The sequence below is a fragment of the Ischnura elegans genome, chromosome 4, assembly GCF_921293095.1.
Source record: "Ischnura elegans chromosome 4, ioIscEleg1.1, whole genome shotgun sequence".
In the NCBI taxonomy this organism is placed as follows: domain Eukaryota; kingdom Metazoa; phylum Arthropoda; class Insecta; order Odonata; family Coenagrionidae; genus Ischnura; species Ischnura elegans.
The window spans coordinates 55,111,989-55,130,768 of record NC_060249.1 but is presented as its reverse complement, the minus strand read 5'-3'; the positions used below and the strand labels follow the sequence as shown (position 1 = coordinate 55,130,768).

General features: G+C 36.7%; 1 protein-coding gene across 7 annotated transcripts in view; it reads left to right on the top strand.

Annotated features, from left to right (window-relative positions):
• Positions 1–9,631: 9,631 nt before the first annotated feature.
• Positions 9,632–18,780, top strand: part of LOC124157521 (kinesin-like protein KIF21A) — a 162,210-nt gene continuing 153,061 nt past the window's right edge. For 3 of the 7 annotated variants that reach the window (XM_046532328.1, XM_046532327.1, XM_046532325.1), the window contains exon 1: positions 9,653–10,120. In XM_046532328.1, coding sequence (XP_046388284.1) covers positions 10,083–10,120 — 38 coding nt within the window. In that variant the 5' untranslated portion in view covers positions 9,653–10,082. Of the gene's footprint in view, positions 10,121–18,780 lie in introns of all 7 variants that reach the window. The other 4 variants (XM_046532323.1, XM_046532324.1, XM_046532321.1 and 1 more) reach the window with 4 other exon arrangements.

Sequence of the window (18,780 nt, the reverse complement as noted above, 5' to 3'; positions counted from 1 at the left end):
GTTTCCTTTTGAATAAAAATGATATTATTATCAGAAATGAAACTAAAATAAAAATAATTACTTTTCCAAGCAAATAATTATAAAAACTAATGAATTGCTGTCATATAATTTCCTTAAAATTTTGGTTTCATTAACCTTTTCTGTGCAAAAAGTTACAACTTAAACGACCACGGCTAGTTTTTGCCCCTCCCCCTAGTTTTGATTCTAGGTACGCCCATGAACGTGAGAGTACATTTTTTCTAAGAAAGAAATAATCCTCTTAGTGAAATAACGAAATCTTCGTAAATATAGTCAAAATTATAACCCATAATTCATTCAAAATAATAGAAAGTTTTTTTAATTCTCCTGCTGGTAAAATTGTCTCCTTGCTTAATCATCCTCAGGGCTCAGGGTTATGACCTCCTTGAGGCCTTCTGTATTTGGAGGCGTAGGGTAAATTGCCCATCATACCCTTCCCCAACTCTCTGTGTAACTTTGAACTTCCAGGCTAAAATTTGCCTCAGCGTTGTCTTTATTTCAGTACCTAATTTCTTTGACCTATTCATTTACCGTATTTACTCGTGTAAGCCACACCCTTGGGTATCCTGTGCACCCCCATTTTTGGCCCGGTTCATGATGAAAAAAAAACCTTCCTATAGGATATATATATTTTCCTATAGCTATAGCGCTTTTTGAGTGCAGTCTAATACAGGAACTCGTGATTCGTTGCTAAATCAATAAATGTACATTACGGCGATTAATAAGGTTAACTAATGTTTAAAATGAAATTCCTGCAAAAGTTTCCAAGTTTCAATGCTACACTCTGAAGAAATAAATGAAAAGAATTTGAGGGAAAATGGTACATGACTTACATTAAAATTTGGAGGATATCCTATCATATCCTATCCATATTAATGTAAGCCTCTCACCGGCTCCCTTTCTTTCTTTCACTGGCATTTCTGGAGAAAAGGTGCGCAACTTCTTCAGGTAAATATGATATTCTGATACCCTTATCCATTCTGCTATGTATCACATAGTCTAGAAAAACTTTCTCATTCTGTTATCCCACCACCACCGAATAATTTTTAAATTAATATTTACAATAATGACTGAGAACTATATGTTATGATAGATATGTATGCATATTTTATTTTTGTCTGTTGTCATGTTCTATTAAAATCAAGTCTGTCTTCTAAAAGACCTATTGGTTGTTTGGTTGGGACCCAAAGATTAAATAATGCAAAATTTTCTTAAAATATATTGTGAAAATATTCAAATTAACCGTTTCCTGCCAGCACCTACAATTTGAAAACATTTTACATGCTACGAGTAGCATGAGAATATTTTAAACCTCTCTGTACAGAGCTCTTTTTTGGGGGTGAGTTGCCTGGGTATTAATTCATCCCTCAGGTTTGGGACCCAGCTCAACGGGGCCCCTGTCCCTTATCCCGGCCACTGTACTACATCCTCTAACCCTGCCATAGCTTGAATCCACAGTCAACTTATTGTGTCATCAGTGTTTTTTTCAAACAAACATAATATTTGGTTTTCAATAATTAATTCTTCTGAAAGATATAGTCACATTTTTTAAGTATTGTAGAATTTAAAATGGATTTCTAGTGTTAATAATAATAAAGTTAGTAAATAAAAGGTAATAAGGCCATAAGTCCGGAAGTCCATTATTTTTAATGCCAAAATTTCATTTAAATATCACTTATCACACAGAAGGAAACGAAGAATTCATTCAAAGTAAAAAAAATTGTAGTATGCAACAAAATATATAATTGAAAAAACTATTGGCAATATAACCACTTCGCAATGGATTTTTGCAGTGAGGATGATCATAAATGAGTGAAAGGGTCGGGCTTTATTGCATGGGGAGTGGCCCTGAGGACTCGCTAAGCTGGGTCCCAGGCCGAGCCTGAATGCATCAGACAATTGCTACCTCAGTGGTCACTTTCCTTCTCTCGTGTTGGCCAGAGCCGAAGTCTGCTAGTTTGTGCTGAAAACTCCATGACAGCTATACCCGACGTCAGGTGTTATGCATTCGAAAATTTCCGTCGGCTCCACCCGACATCAGGCCCCAATTGGTTATAAGGTAAGTCTTGTTGTTACTCAATGCAATGCCAATTTTTTCTTTGGAAATTACTGTCAGTGGAAGAATCTACCGATTCGATCGATAGATTTTCCTTCCTCATAGGAAAATCTACTAGAATTGGTAGCATATTAATTGCATATTGCTTGGTTTCGCTAATAGTAGGACCTGCCCGCCTTTGTGACGGTGCAGGATTCCTCGTCCCGTCCTTCCTTCCCCGTCCTTTCCCTGGAGGCGTCGTCGGGCTCTAATCGCGGCGATGCCTCTAATCCTTTGTTCCTATCTGTCCTCCCCCTCTCGAGAGGCTCGGGCGTATAAGTCTCTGACTTGGTTCCCGGTCCTCGAGAGCGTATCCTTTGCGGGGGCCCGCCCTGGGACCCCCGAACACACTGTCAGTGGAAGAGTGCAACATGTGGAATGATGTCTGTTTTTACACTGGTGAATTGAAAAATAATGAAGAGTATAATACAGGCAAAAATAATTTCATAATTTGAAAAGTCCTGTATGTGCCTAGTTAAAATGGGAAAAAGTACTGCAAAATGACCAGCAAAGGATAAAATTTTTAAATGTCTATATGATGCTATACAAACCTATTACCATGAAGTGGAACTTGATCTTTTTCATGAAACTCATTTGGCATCTACTTTTGACAGTTGGGACCCCTCATCGTATGTTGTTTCATTGTGAGAACATTAATTTCATCTGGTATTCTTCTGCATTTTTAGGATAATAGGGAACTTGCATACATTTCAGAAACAGTTGTGAGCTCCAAAATCATGTAGAAATACATGTTTGCGTTTCACAGTGAAAAGGTTTTATTACTTTTTGATGTCGTTAGCGATATTTTATTCATTAAAGTTCAAGAGAATTTTCAAATACGAGTGGGACTCGAAAACGCCCGATGATTGGCTAGCGGCAAATTGACGTCATAGTTCAGTACGAGGAAGCGAAGGAAGCAGCATAGGCATTTGGACACAAGCGACGGCTTGGTTGTGAGGCATTTCTTAGTTCCAGTACAGTGAGTCCTCGTTTAACGTTCCTGAAAAATGTGACGATTAACGAAATGACGTTAATCGAAACATATATCCCATAAGAAACAATGTTAAAAGTGAATATCGGCTTCTATACGCGAAAAAAATTTAGCGTATCATATCTGGGGCATTTTTTACGATGGGAATTCGATATGGTGGTCGCCCGGGAAACATCGTCGCAATTAATTAAGGAACCTTTAAAGGAACCAACCGATGTGCATCTGAAATGTTTTATAGTTCATAACAAAGTGAGACTTGCGTATAACATTGGCGAAAGCGTATACTCATGTGAAATGTGTATTCTTTTGGCAGTCCGGTAGAGAGTTTACGGCTTATTACGGTGAACTTATTTCCACCTCGAAGCTGTCGATGATACTTTCAACTTAAAAATACCTTGCCTGGAGGGCGACAGGAAGCTCTGAGGAAGCCAGACTATTAATGTTTCAATTTAGTAGCGATAATATAGACGAACTTCCAACACAATCTACCATCTTGTAACTCAAAACCCCGAAACCACTTCCTATTCTGCAGAAAGAATCGGTTAATCGCATTTTGATTAATATAATAAATACAACGTCTTCAGGTGTTAATAAGTTACTTTTGTAATTGGAAGGCCTTCCTAAAGTAACATTAAAATTTGAATATTTTCCAAACAGAGTCTTTAATACATTTTGGGAGCTTTTCTTACGATATATCTGAAACCTACTCTAAAGGCGAGCTCATCGTCATTGCGATCGGTTGTCACTTAAAAATTCCGTATCGGAAATCCTAGAGGGATGACCTTCGACGATGACCATGATCACCTGCACTCTCACTATCACTGGAACCCGTGGTGAAAATATCATTCCAATCCAATTTCTATTTGGTTTTAACTGGGAAAGAGCAACATAGAACTGCACATTCTTTGGACAACTTTGGGTTTGACTTTCCCTCAAACATCCCATTTCCCCTGTGGTGCACATCAGTCCTATCTTTATACGATAGCCTAACAACCTTTAAATGGATCCTTGGTTTATCCTGACAACCAACTAAATGGAAATTGCTGATCCACACGTCTTCCTCTATCTCCACAGTTTCCAAATCAAGGGCCGCGGAACATTCCTCATTGTGACTCAACTTTTTCTGAAAAGCAAGCCGGCGTAGAATAAAATCAAAGAATGCTGCGATTCATTTTTTGTGACCACCTCTGGATTCCATTCTTTTTCCATCTACAACTTCCTTTATCTTTGGGACAAGACGATGTTTAAATATTTTCATTAATTTATAACAAAATATAAGTTCTAAAAATACCCAAAAGCCATTTTATTAATCGGCACTGACGAGTGTAAATTAATGCGGAAGATGAATGCTGTAGACGTAGTAGTTTTCCTTAGGTTGAGTTGCAAAGTTCATGAAGTTGACAAAACGGCTAATTTTTCGGTGCGCGGAGTCATTTATATTGCACTGGCCGTGTCTATATACATTTTTCAATTTTTTTGTAATAAAATAAATCAGAATTTAGGTAAAAATTTCCTTTAAAATGACATATAGTTCATTATTATAGCATGCAGTGAAGCCAGGGTATAAATTTGCAAAGTACTGCGGCACATCATTTTGACGCCGACAGTAGAAGAAAACGCTGTCTTCTTGGCTGGCACTCGAATGCATGAGGATCAATGTTGCTCTGTATTTTCATATTTCCTCTCTTGATTTTAAACATCATGGAATTTTCTATGTCCTTCCGTAACTGAAATTGAACAAGTGCCATAAATAATTTGAGTCCATCATAACCATCGAGAAACACCTATCTCGATTTTTGTTGTGAAGTTGAGTTTTTATTCTACGGCGGCCGAATTATCGAAAAATCTCAGTTTCAAGTTATTCAGTCAATGAAATATGGATATATTATTAATATTAAAGTTATCTTCGCTCACATAGCACACGGGTTTATCATTCCGTTTATTATACTCTTATTTTTCCGACATCATCATCGCTCATCCCGACAGACGGCATGCATCGAGGCTTTTCTTCTAATTTCCTCCGTGGGAATGCAGACGAAAATTTTTTCTGGGATGTTATTGCACAGAGGAACAATGCACCACTTGTAATTTTTCCTTATTTCAGCCATGTTCTCCTTTAAACGCAACGTGGCTCTTCCAAACCTGCAGTTACTGGGCTTGGATCTTGGACTCGTACTGAACTATGACGTCACGGCCAAAGATTAGTGGGGGAGGTATTTTTTAGCCCGCGAAACTCGGGAGACTTTTGGGAGTCATTTTCTAGGGTAAAAACTGAATTTTAAGCGGAAAAAAGTATATTGCGGTACTAAGTGTTTACTGTAGTATATCAGCATACTGTTTATAAAAAGTATGCAATTTCCCTATTGTGAATGACCAGCTGAGGTACACTGCTGTGTTTTAACAATTATGTCCTTGCCACCTGATGGTGAATGTTAAGTGAAGACTTGTCATATATGGTTTTAGAATTTAATTAAAATGCTTTTTGTAGACTCCTTATAAGACCAGAATATATTTTACAATGTACAATTTTTTCCAAAGATTGAAATTTGATAGGTAGCTCAGCTTTAGATCGATTTGATGAATTCCACTCATGTTGTGGTTATATTCTTTGAATAATGTGGAGGAGTTTCAAGATTGATTGGCACTTGGATGTGCCACCTGGTTGAGGTTACTACCCGAGGTCACCAGGTGGCGGAAGACCCTATTACCAGGGAAAAAATTCCACCCACACATGGAGACAGTGAACCTAAAAAATGAATATTTCCAGTAATCGTTCAAGAGCAGGACATGCATGAAGCTTCATCCTGCCACCACCAACTTGGACAACTGATATATCCCTGAATATCTTGACATCCACAATAAGTGTTTTCATCCTAGGATAGGCAGGATCTGGAATAACATTATTTTGATTACATCTATGCACAGTAGCGGATGCAGAAAACACTCAAGGGAGGGGGGGGGGGCGCGCAAAAGATGATATTTTGAGCTACCTATACTTTTATCGTAATGAAAAATAATCAATTTACATGCAAAGTTTAAGAAAGTTTTATTTTAACTGATTATACACATACACAAGAAAATGCCATCCTATGAAATAAAAAAGTTACATTTGTGGTTCAGCAATGAAGTTGGCCCCGCAAGGGGGGTGCGTACCCCCTGTGTCCCTGATATGTATCCGCCATCTTTACCATACACCTACATAGACAGTGCACTGTTTATGTAGGTGTATGGTAAACATGCTCACTAGTGAGGCCAATCCAGTTCAGAGTTTTATGTAGGGGGCGGGGCAAAAATCCTGCCAGGGTTTAGGGGCTAAGGTATATCCCCCAGTGAAACGGGGTCCCTTCCATGAAAAATTTGTTTAAATTACCCACTGAAAACAGAATTTTAAGTACTATTAAAGACTAAAATGTTGTGGCTTTTCTACAGGTTTTGTACTTTTTTAAGAAAAATTACCATTAGGGAGGCAGGCTCCACCTGACCTTCTCAAAACTATGCTTATGAGCCAATTCTGCATTATTTGATTTGCACTGTAATGTGACCCATCAGAAGACGATATCTAAGTTTTTCACGTTGCTATAAGCTAGTGCCATGCTCGATGATCTCCTGCCAACGGGACTGGAAGAGGGAAAGAGGATAAATGCAGGGTAGCCACCTCTTATTAGGCTCACTACTGCAGGTGAACATTCTAGAAGTCCTCTATTATAAGGCTCTACCATTACAGTACTATTGAATATGCTATAGCATGCTATGTGCTACCACATGAAAGTCTTAAAATCCAAAAATTTCTTACCTTATAGCTATCCATTACAGAAAGATTGCTCAAAATTATCATAGATATAATTTTTTCTAGACCCATTGTTTAAAAGACTGGTTTACATAACAATGCCATCAACCCATTCAAATAAAAGTGGTTGAGACTTTGATTTTCCCTGTTTTTGTCAACAACAAGGGAGAATTCCTGCATGGGAGAGGCTTGGTATTAATTAAACATTATGTTTATGATGCTGCTATTTTTACCTCATGATTTTCCATTCTTTCTGTACAAATAACTCATCTGAACCCCTCCATTTCATATTCACACTTGCTTAAATGAACTTCGCAGTGCTCCATCCCGTTTGACCTAACAGCACCAGTGCCTTATAAATTCTCTTTTGCTATTTTATTTGGCACTGCAGATAAAGAAATTTCAAGAATCAAAATTAACTCTGCTTTCAGGAATGCATCCCTTAACATTTCCACAAACTTCATGACACCTCTAAGCAGAGGTTCCAAAATTAAAAGCCATTTAATGAATTAATAGAAATATCAGCACTAATTGATGTAAAGTAGCACCTGCTAAAAGTGGTATAAATGACACACAGAGCACCAGTAAAGTGTTGGGAGAGCTAGTAAAACTATTTTTTGCATGGTTGCAAGAATAAAAGTACATTACAGAGGGCAGAAGCCTATATGTATGCAGTAACATAGCCAGGAATTTTGTTCAGGGAGGGGGAGGGATGTCCAAAACGAGGTTGAGAGAATATTTGAAAAACAGGATTCCAAGTAGAGGGTTTAAAACTAATTTTAACTCTATTCATAATCGAAAAAACTTCATTTTTCAAAGTAATCTTTTGTAAATTAATGATTTTTCAATATGTTATTTCCTTTTATGAAGGAAAGTAATTGTTTTTTTAAATATTTTGGGAGGGGTGGGGTTCGGACCCCCCGGTCCTCCCCACTCACTACATCACTGCCTAAATGGATTACTGGAGATATCATAAACAATTAATAGACTGGTGTATATTATTCACTGGTATTTTTATGCATCCTCCTTTTTCTCAAAATTTCTCTCTTTAATTATGCAGAGACAGAAACAAGAACAATCATGGAGATGGGTGAAAAATTGCCATATGACTAAGGGTGTTTAACCCTTTTGCTGTTTCAATAGATTTTTCATCGGTTCCATTATTTTGCCTATTATCCAGAAAAAAATGAATTGAATCATTCATTTGACGTCGCTGAATGTCGTCGCACGAATGGACGTAGTTCCGCTAGAATTTCGAGCAGATGACAGCACCTACGACCGAAGGGAGGGTTTTTTGAAAACGTAGATATTTACCCGCATGTCATGTTGAAAGGAAAAGTTTTTTGAAAGTCGTGGAATCTCCCCGCATGTCGCAGGCAATAACCATAATGTTTTTTGCGGGTATTCCCGCTTGTAGCAGCGAAAGGGTTAAAATAAATCCTGGTCCCACAATTGGATGGTAATATGTACCATTTTTTAGATCAGGAAGGCTATATATATTTATTTCTGGATCTACTGACACTATTAAAATATGTTTCAAGTACTCTTACTTCTAACAATACTTGCCCGAGGTTCATCCAAAAATCATTTAACATCATTATACCAAAGGTACTAATTAGCTTTATAAATAGTGACTTTGATTCCAAAGCCTAGCACTCTATTTTGGCAGAAAAATGTTTTTTCAATTAATGTGGTTATAAATGTCCTCATAATATGTGTGATATTCTTTTAAAAAAAATATTTTTGAACATATTCTGTGAATATGCAATATCATTGATTAAGGTACAATTAAGGTTAAAGCATATTGTCTATGGCTCACTTTGATAATCTGCTGACGATTCTCCAATCGCATACATCTACTACGCCTGTGTGTCAATACTTCTTCCCACCATGTCAACCATCTAGCACAAATTCATCAAATCAAGCTCAACTATAGCATCTGAAGAATTTCGCAATGGAGACTAAAGCAAAGTGAGTTTAAAAGCTAGAAAAAAATATTTTGCACTCAGTATTTTTATTCAAAGGTTATGTTGATGAGTGAGAATATGCATATTATGAGATAAGTGAGTATTCCATGGAGCCACTTCACACAAGCCACAGGCTTGTAAATTACATAAAATTTAGTGTAGGGGAGCAAGCTTCATTCTCTGCTCCACCTCTTATTTGGAGAATGTTTCTTAAAAGGTGCTTTTTTGTATAAAACTACATTTTGGTTATATTGCCAATACATGTAAGTTAATGTACTATTCTACTCCATTTTTATGATCCATTTTGATAAATTTCACTGTACGTATTTCACGGTATTGGCAATTAAAAGGAAATTTTTAACATAATATGGCTGTTCAATGTAATAAAAAACTATATGTTACTTTGAAAATGACCGTTTTTCAAAAAGGGGTTTGACAAAAAATTATCATATTTTGATTAAGAAATCATAAATGTTAAATTCAGAACTTTATGAGTTTTTTGACAGACAGACGATTTTTTGTAATGGTTTATTAAAAATTTAAATTTCTGATGTTTTTTTAGCGTATATTTTAAGAGAATCATTCACCACTAGCTTCGTAAACATCGTGGACCCGAAATAATGACATCCGTATAAAGGCGCCTTTAACCCTCTCATGACATTTTAAGGCAGTAAGAGGTTATACCCTATACTCAAGAGATGGCAGCACCCACTCAAATTCATTTCAAATTCGATCTCTTGGGCGGTTGGTCGTGGTTGGCTCCTTTGCCTCTTCCCCTCCCGCAGTTCTCACAATCCTCGTATTCCTCGAACGACGTAACGATATTTTGTCAGATTGGTCAGATGTGTCTGGCAGTTTACCGGCACTCCGTCAACGGTAAGGATTCAAAATGCACGTGGTTTGAAAAAGTACGAATAATATTAGGCGCTAAACATCTTTATAGGGAGTTTCGTTAATTTCAGGAACATATGCAGGCATGAAATGCCCCCGTCTCTTTCGTTTGGTTGCTGGGAGTATAACCAGTCAGCCAATGTTTTCGTTAATTTGAAAAGTTGTGTTCTCATGTTGAAACATCGCTAGAAGACATCTTGCAGTGATTTATGTTGCGGAAAGGAATCTGGAATCTATCGTGTTTATTTCAACTGTGCTTCTACGTCTCAATCCTTCATAATTATTGAATGAAGTAGTTGTATCACTTGTGTTTACAAAGGAAACATCTAAATAATGGCAGACGACGACTCATCAGTGAGAGTGGCGGTTAGGTAAGTGGATGTTTAAATTTATTATCTTGTTAACGCCTACCCTCGGTGTTTGTTGACGTTTACAATGATTACAATATGCTTCAATATGTTGGTGTAGTATTACGCTGTGCCAGATTTGTATACATCATATTCCGAACCCTTCTACAAGCTCTGATCAACAACCCTAGAACCAACTGATATCCTTATTTACAATTTTTGCTTGGCGTAAATTATTAAACGACCTGTGTTAAATGTGCTAAATCCTTGCAACTGGCTTTTGCTTGGTACGGCAAAATGTGGCGATATGTGTTATTTTCTTGGAAATTTTATTTAATCTTTCCTGAATAATTGAATCTGTTCTAGTGTCAGTTGTACTCATCCTACTATAGTTTATTCTATGCGTGAATGCGGAATAATTTAATTCGGAGTATCCAATAATTTTCTCGATTCTAATGTCGGTTGGTGCTATGATAGTAGATTAATTACATTGTCTTCTTATATTGGTGCCTGCTCGAAATTTCTTGGACATTAGGTGATACACCCTGCTTATGTATTCCAGTGTTGATAGCTGTTTATATAATTAGATATTTAATTTATTTTGATATCGACTCTTCCCACACAGCACACTCAAAATTTATACCGTATAAAAGTTGCATAAATGGATAGGTATAATATGCAAATAATATTCCGTCGATTATGCACATATTATGCGAATAATATGCACATAATATTTAAATATTATGCCGCCGTAAACTATTACTATAATATTGACATAATATGTATATTATTACATTGTTAGTAACATCCCATCGTTAATTATGATTCATATAAGAATCATAAATCAACAGCCACCCAGCAAACTCAAAAATCCTATTCAGTATAAAAGTTGCATAAATGGATAGGCATAATATGCAAATAATATTCCGTCGATTATGCACATAATATGCGAATAATATGCACATTATATTTAAATATTATGCCGCCGTAAACTATTAATAATATTGACATTGTATGTATATTATTTCATTGTTAGTAACATTTTATCATTAATTATGATTCTTATAAGAATCATTAATTAACGGCCACCCAGCAAACTCAAAAATCCTATTCAGTATAAAAGTTGCATAAATGGATAGGCATAATATGCAAATAATATTCCGTCGATTATGCACATAATATGCGAATAATATGCACATTATATTTAAATATTATGCCGCCGTAAACTATTAATAATATTGACATTGTATGTATATTATTTCGTTGTTAGTAACATTTTATCATTAATTATGATTCATATAAGAATCATAAATCTATGGCCACCCAGCAAACTCAAAAATCCTATTCAGTATAAAAGTTGCATAAATGGATAGGCATAATATGCAAATAATATTCCGTCGATTATGCACATAATATGCGAATAATATGCACATTATATTTAAATATTATGCCGCCGTAAACTGTGGTTGTATCCGTAAAAATCGATGATCATACATCCTCTGTATCAAAAAATGTGAAAACTTATGTTTTAATATATCACTAACAATTTCGTATCGTTCGCAGAATACTCCACAATTATTATTATTTTTTTATTTTACACACCGGCATATTCCGGTCTGGCGAGGTACGCAGCTTGGTAGCCATATTGCCGTTGTCCATGGCCGTTGTGTTGTTGTTCATTGTTGTTAGTTGTTGCCGTAGCCATATTGCCGTAGTTGGGAGAATTGAACGTCTATTGAAAAATCTAATATTAAAGAGGAAAAGATGGGTTTACGGAACTAATTTATGTCACAGTACTATTCTGGTAACGCATATACGATAAGGAATAATAAGCTTCATGGTATGAAGAACAGGACTTTATTTAAAATCAAAGTAAGTACACGTACGTGAGTCGTTGTCGTTTGTCATAGGGTAGAAAGCAAATCTGAAATTATCAGCTCCTAATTTTGAGTGTTATTCCCAGTACTTTAATTAATTTTTTAATTACCTAAATGTATATCTTATGACGGTACTTTTTCAGTCAGAGTCCCAGCTTGAAAAGTGAAGGGAGGCTATTCCAAGGAAAGACGAAGTTTTGGCACTTAAGTACTGAACCAGGTTGTGAGCTGCACTTTCGCCCTGAAGATATCACGTACTTGATCATATATGCATATAATTATTTTAGTTTGTGATTATTAATGACAATATTATCTTTATTGTTTCGGAGTGCATTTTCAAGAACGGCTTGCTTACATCGTTTGCGTGATTGCTCGCCACAACTCTATGACTAACACAGAGATAATTATACGATTAGAAGACCTCTTTGTGGCTTGGAATCACATTTTGGACCATTTTTAATACATTCGCTAAGAAAAGACCGTAGATGTTCAACCATGCGGATGTCATGGAAGGAATCATCGCGAGTGTTGTGATTGTGAATTCGTGTGACATACTTTGTACTTTCTAATCGCAATTTCATGAGTAACGATTATGGAAGGGCGAATGTTTGTCATTAGATGTCATTCACATGATATTTAAACCAAATTTGCGATGATATAGGACTCCTAACTGAATATTTGTATATTTGTGATACAACGATGAAGGATTGTGCCTTGTTTTAGTGCAATGTACCTATGCTGTGTCTACATGAATGATTCATTAAATTTCTCCTCGTTTCCAGAAATCAATTTTTATTCATGTAATTTTCGAATATTATGCAACTGCATGTTATCACGCATCAACGGTATAAAATATGCATAAAAGGTTCGTAGATATGGTATAAAATGTACATAACATGTACCTAAAGGTGCATACTAATGGTATATATGGGTATAATATGTGCGTATATTTAGCCACATCAATGGTATAAATCGTGCCTAAAAGGAGCATATAAATGGTATAATATGCGCATATATTTTTTAGGCCACATCCATGGTATAAATTGTGCATAATATGTACATAAAAGGTGCATATATATATGGGTATAATATGTGCATATATATAGCCACATCAATGGTATAAATCGTGCATAATATGTACATAAAAGGAGCATATAAATGGTATATATGGGCATAATATGCGCATATATTTTAGGCCACATCCATGGTATAATATGTACATAAAAGGTGCATATAAATGGCATATATGGGTATAATATGTGCATATATATAGCCACATCAATGGTATAACTTGTGCATATTATGTACATAATATGTGCATATAAATGGCATAATGTCCTCATAAATTGCGATATTATGCGCATAATATGCGGAATATATGCACTGATGGAATGGCATAATGTTTGCATATATACGGAATATATGAGGACATTATACGATTTATATGCACCTTTTATGTACATAAAAGGTGCATATATTCCGTATATATGCAAATATTATGCCATTCCATCACTGCATATATTCCGCATATTATGCGCATAATACCGCAATTTATGAGGACATTATACCATTTATATGCACATATTATGTACATAATATGCGCGTTTTATACCATTGTGGTGGCATAATATTCGCATAATATTTGAATATTATGTGCATATTATGCCATTCCATCACTGCATATATTCCGCATATTATGCGCATAATACCGCAATTTATGAGGACATTATACCATTTATATGCACATATTATGTACATAATATGCGCGTTTTATACCATTGTGGTGGCATAATATTCGCATAATATTTGAATATTATGTGCATATTATTCACTTTGTGCTGTGTGGGTTATGTCGAGTACTATGGTGTTCAGTTATAATATCGTATCTTGTGGGCCATGTGACGGGATTTCTTACATGCGTAATGCATATTATTTAATTGAAGTTGCAGCTATTACTTGTCTTTTAATTAAATGAGGAATATTTTAGCATTTATGGCTTAATTCTTATGAACGACTTTTTAGAAACGCATTTTATTTCGTTATCAAAAGGTCTTACGGTTTCTTTTTAATTCTTAAACGAAGAGTCTTGATTTCAGCTTCTCCACAGCATAACTTGTTTCTCAGATTTTCAGCTCAGCTGTGTCGCGTCCGATGAATTTCAGTATATCTTGTAGAGAGTTTGAAAATTTTCTATTATCAGGCACAGCCTTTATCAGCAAGCCTATTTCATGCTGCTATTTGAATCTCTAATGCCCGTTCTGCAGATCTGCTTCTCCGCTCCTTCACTGTGATATTTTGTAAGTATTTATTTGCCTAGGCGTCTTCACATTGTCAGGGATTTAGAGAGGGTTTAGTCTACAGTGTGAATGTCGCTGTGCTTAAGTATTTTATGCTCATTATTTAGATTCTACTATCTGGCATAGTCATGGTCGATTTCGGTCATTAATTTCTCACTCTAGACTGCTGTCATCAGCTTCCTCTTTAAGGTTCTAATTTCTTGTTATTGATGAAACCCCTTGTCAGTTCGCTTGTGTCAGTCTACTATTTATAAGATATAATCGAAGGAGTATGATGTAGTGGACTGCAATTGTCTTCCAAAGAATCGTGGCACAATATGATGAACTCATTAAAAATTTGGTTTTATTCATAATGAATTATAACTCGAGGTGTAACTATTGCACCTGTCATGTTGATAATAAGATGTTTTTCACTCATTGCCAAAATTCGTGTCGATATGACATTTTTTGTACAGTGGCCCTTTAAGTTTTCCTCCTCAAATTTAATCGCGTCACACCCCCCCCCCCCAATATCCTCTGTTAATGAACCATTTGCCTGTCTGTCTTAATATCATTGCCGTAAATGCGAGGGCATGTGTGATTGACCTTTCGTCTGGTCGATAGTTCTGCGGTTCTTGCGGTATATTCGTGGACGGACAAAATGTTCCTAATACAGTGTCCACGCGGGTTCATTGGCTTAGTGTAATCAGCACCATGTAAACAAACGTCGATCCCAAATCAAATATCGCGTCTACTGTTCAGTGGCTGGCTTGGTATTCAGTTTCCTCCACATCGAAGTTCTAGCGCGTTTTATTTTTGTAGTGGTAGAAATTTGGAGACTAACGGTAGACAAAGAAAGAAATAATACTCGCGTTATATTTGCAGTGGGCTCATGGCAGTCACGAAATTTTAAGAGACGCAGTGGATTTGGGATCGATGTAATTGTCATCTATTCTTGGTTAGGTGACAAGTATTTACCCCGACTTGAACTTGGAAACTAGTAATCCATGCCGATTGATTTATTCTGTTAATTTCTTGTGTTCTCGGTTTTTTAGGATTTTTGAGAACTAGTTCCGTCTACCTTTTGTAATTTTTTGTGCGGCGATTTCATATTCCTGATTAACAGCCGACTGTGTTCAGCTTATTGATATTTTCCTATCAATTCCGGTAATTAATCCCAGGAGTTGAAGTCTTTTACTTAGTGACGTCGAGCGCGCTTTGTTATTTCCTGTGTAGACATCAAGCTTGGCCCTTTCGTGCTTTTGCCCTTCTACTCTGCCAACCGTTTGTATTCCCCAGCAATATGTGTGCAAACGATCACAGCTTTCGGGAATCTCCTCAGGTAATCATCTATGATCTTTGTGCGTCTACAGGTATAACTCACTCAGTGTCTAGACTGGAAGGATTATTTGGATAGGTGAGGGTAGATTTCTCCCAGAACGAAGCAATTTTCGTGTGAATAACACATTTTTATTGTAATGGGCTGCGGACAGTTTCTTTCCCTACGATTCGAGGATATGTATTCGGAGGTGTCCAGTGGCTTCACGCAGATTTGAACCCGCGTTTAGAGCCCGACCCGTGCCCGGCGTAGATTTTACTAAATTACTAAGAACCCAGCTCGGCTCCTAGGAATAATAGGCATTAATTCGATCACTTTACGTAATCATTCTAGCGCTAAGGTTTATGTCTCTCCGTCGTTCGGTTGGAAGTAGTTTCTTCACTTTTTCACCTTGGAGTTGCCGGAACAGGTATACGTTTGCCTTCATTCTTGCCGACTTCCACTTGCCGAGTACCTTAAATGGGCGACTCACTCCATTTAGCTCTTCCCGCCTTGTGCAAGCTTCACAACTCGCCGGTAACTGGCCTGAGGTCCCTTCCGCAGTTCCCAGGCATGTGTTTATGCGCCCGTATTGCGCTATTCCTTGGAAAATTCTTAGATCCACCGATTTGCTGTCGGTTTCTCGCAGCATGAGTGGGAAATTGTTTTGAGGGAACTCCCACAAGTGACTGAGAAAATTATATCGACAAGCACCCTATTCGCTCGACTGATCCACCCGTAGACCCCGGAAAGATTGGATGTCGCTCGTTGCTGTTACCGTTTCTCACGTGAAATTTATTTTCCCTAATGCAATGAGATATATTTCCAGTAGGTAGTCATGTAGGGAGTTATACATTAACTAGGAGTCATATTTTTAAACATCAAGCGCACTCCATTCAGTCAATGTCGATTTTTAGCTCTTAATAATTTTTGGCGAGTGCTTGATTGCTTATTTTCTGATGACGTTCATATCCCCCCGTATTTTGACACCAAGTCTGATATTTATTGACACCATGTATTTGTCTCGCCGGTTTTCATAACCATATTTCCCCCATCAATTTCTATTTTTCGCAGAAATATATTTAGGCCTGGTTACACGGTATATTAACACGTACAAGTTAATGTACGTTTGCGTGAATGATTTTTGGTGGACCGGAACGGAATATGCATGAATGCATGAACCAAATTAGAACAGGTTCTATTTTCCGTTCATGCATTCGCACAAGTTGGGTGGTTACGCGGTACATTTTCGTGTTCATTCACGCGTTCATACATTTACAATTAGACATTAACCCGTTCGTGTTAATGTATCGTGTAACCAGGCCTTTAAAGAGGTATTTCAATCATGATAAATACGGGGAAAAGACGAAATGCACAATTTTTCCTGTTTTTTAAGGATCTGTTGTCTCTGAACAATATGACTGAACTCCTCAATGATTGTTTACACATGAGTCTATATAAGTTACACTTATCCTAGAGCCAACGTTTTTATTTTCCAGTTAGATTTCGAGAAGTATGTCAAAGTCGATGATGGACAAATAGTTTGTGGACTGTAACCATTATTACCTGGTCTCACTTTTTCCTGGGTAGCCGCAAAATCCATCGCTGATGCGCTGCGGCAAATTCCGTCCGCACTCACTGGGTCTTTCCTTCCTTGATCCCGTGGGTGTCGCCCCAGATCACCTAAGCGCAATGACGTAGAATAACATTCGGGTTGGTGCGCTTTTTCCTCTGCTACTACACGGTACTCCTAAGCCGATGCCGGGGTAACAACTGGTTGCCAACTCAAAGAGTCGAAAATTAATGGTTGTAGTAATATATAGTAAAATGTTGACGTCATTCATTTGTATTGCTGGTTTTCGAAACCTTATATTCTCCTTTCATTTTTCTTGTGCCTCACATCTTTATAGACGAATTTAAAAATTCATGTATTTTTCGCTAAAAATGTTTTTTAAAAATCTAATATAACAATGAATCCCTGGAATATGAAGAGGGTAAAAACTCAATTTTTCCTGTTTTATATTGGTTTCACATGCATACCCTTTAAAGGCAGTTTTTGATGTATATTTAAAACTGAACGAAGACTCATTATAAAAATAGTCAACGTGCTAATTTATCGAGCCAATTTCCCTGGGATGATTTCAAGCGTCATTGTAAGTTTTTGGGGAAAATAATCTTTGAACTCATTTTTAATTAAGCATGCTTTTCGGGGCCACTGTCACTAATATTTCATGTTCTTTGAAGATCATGGTGAAAAAGTTTTCCGCGCAACTTCCTTCTAGTCTGAGCTTACATGCGTGGGAATTTTGGTTCCCGATTCGTTTTCCAGTGAAATGATTTTGTTTGACGGACGTATTTCTTGATGAATTTTACCGTTGAGGATCCGTGCCCTCCTTCACAAGTGTATTGCTTTGCCATCAGAAAGTATGAATATCTGCAGCTTGAGTAAACCAAAATTAACTTTACCCAGGGCACTATAACTTCTGTAGGTTTTTCCCATATTCCCGTGGTTTTGGATGCAGTGTATTACGTCTGTCTTGGAGTCGCAGTTACCTTTCGAGTTGAAATTTTAAATCGCCGAGTAACTTATTGGGCGAAGAGAGTTGCCGAGGTAATCATATGGTGAAGTTAATCTGGACAAGTTGACGAGATCCGCTCATATTAACAAATCAGATCCTTAATTACATCGGTTACTCTCCCATTGTCGTTGGAGATGCTCCGCGCTAAAATTAGTTTGTAAAATTTTCTTGAATGTACCTTAATTGACCTATAGGATGAGAAAATATTTTGTACATTTTTGTTCACTATGACCTTGACGAATTTTTAGGATTCTAATGAATGAGCCTGATTTTGCTTCCCTTTTTACCGGATTCACCTCAACGAAAGTCCATCGGTTATTTTTTGGCATGATGCTCATTATTTAAAAAAATATATATTTGTTTCAAAAGAAAATTTAGGTCAAGAGAATTCTTTCTTAAATTTAGAAACAGCCTCTTGTGGAGAATGCAATCATCGATTATTTTTATCCCACAAGTTATTTCAAAGAGTTTTTTCTAATAAAATTTCAGCTCGCATTCTCAGGCATCAATGTATTTCTCCCCAAATGTGTTACTACTGCTAGCTTGACGTTATTCAACATGTTTATCAACTTCCTCGAGGTGAAAGAGTTGCACTAAGGTTTGCTTCATGTGCGAGTGTGTTATGTATGTATCG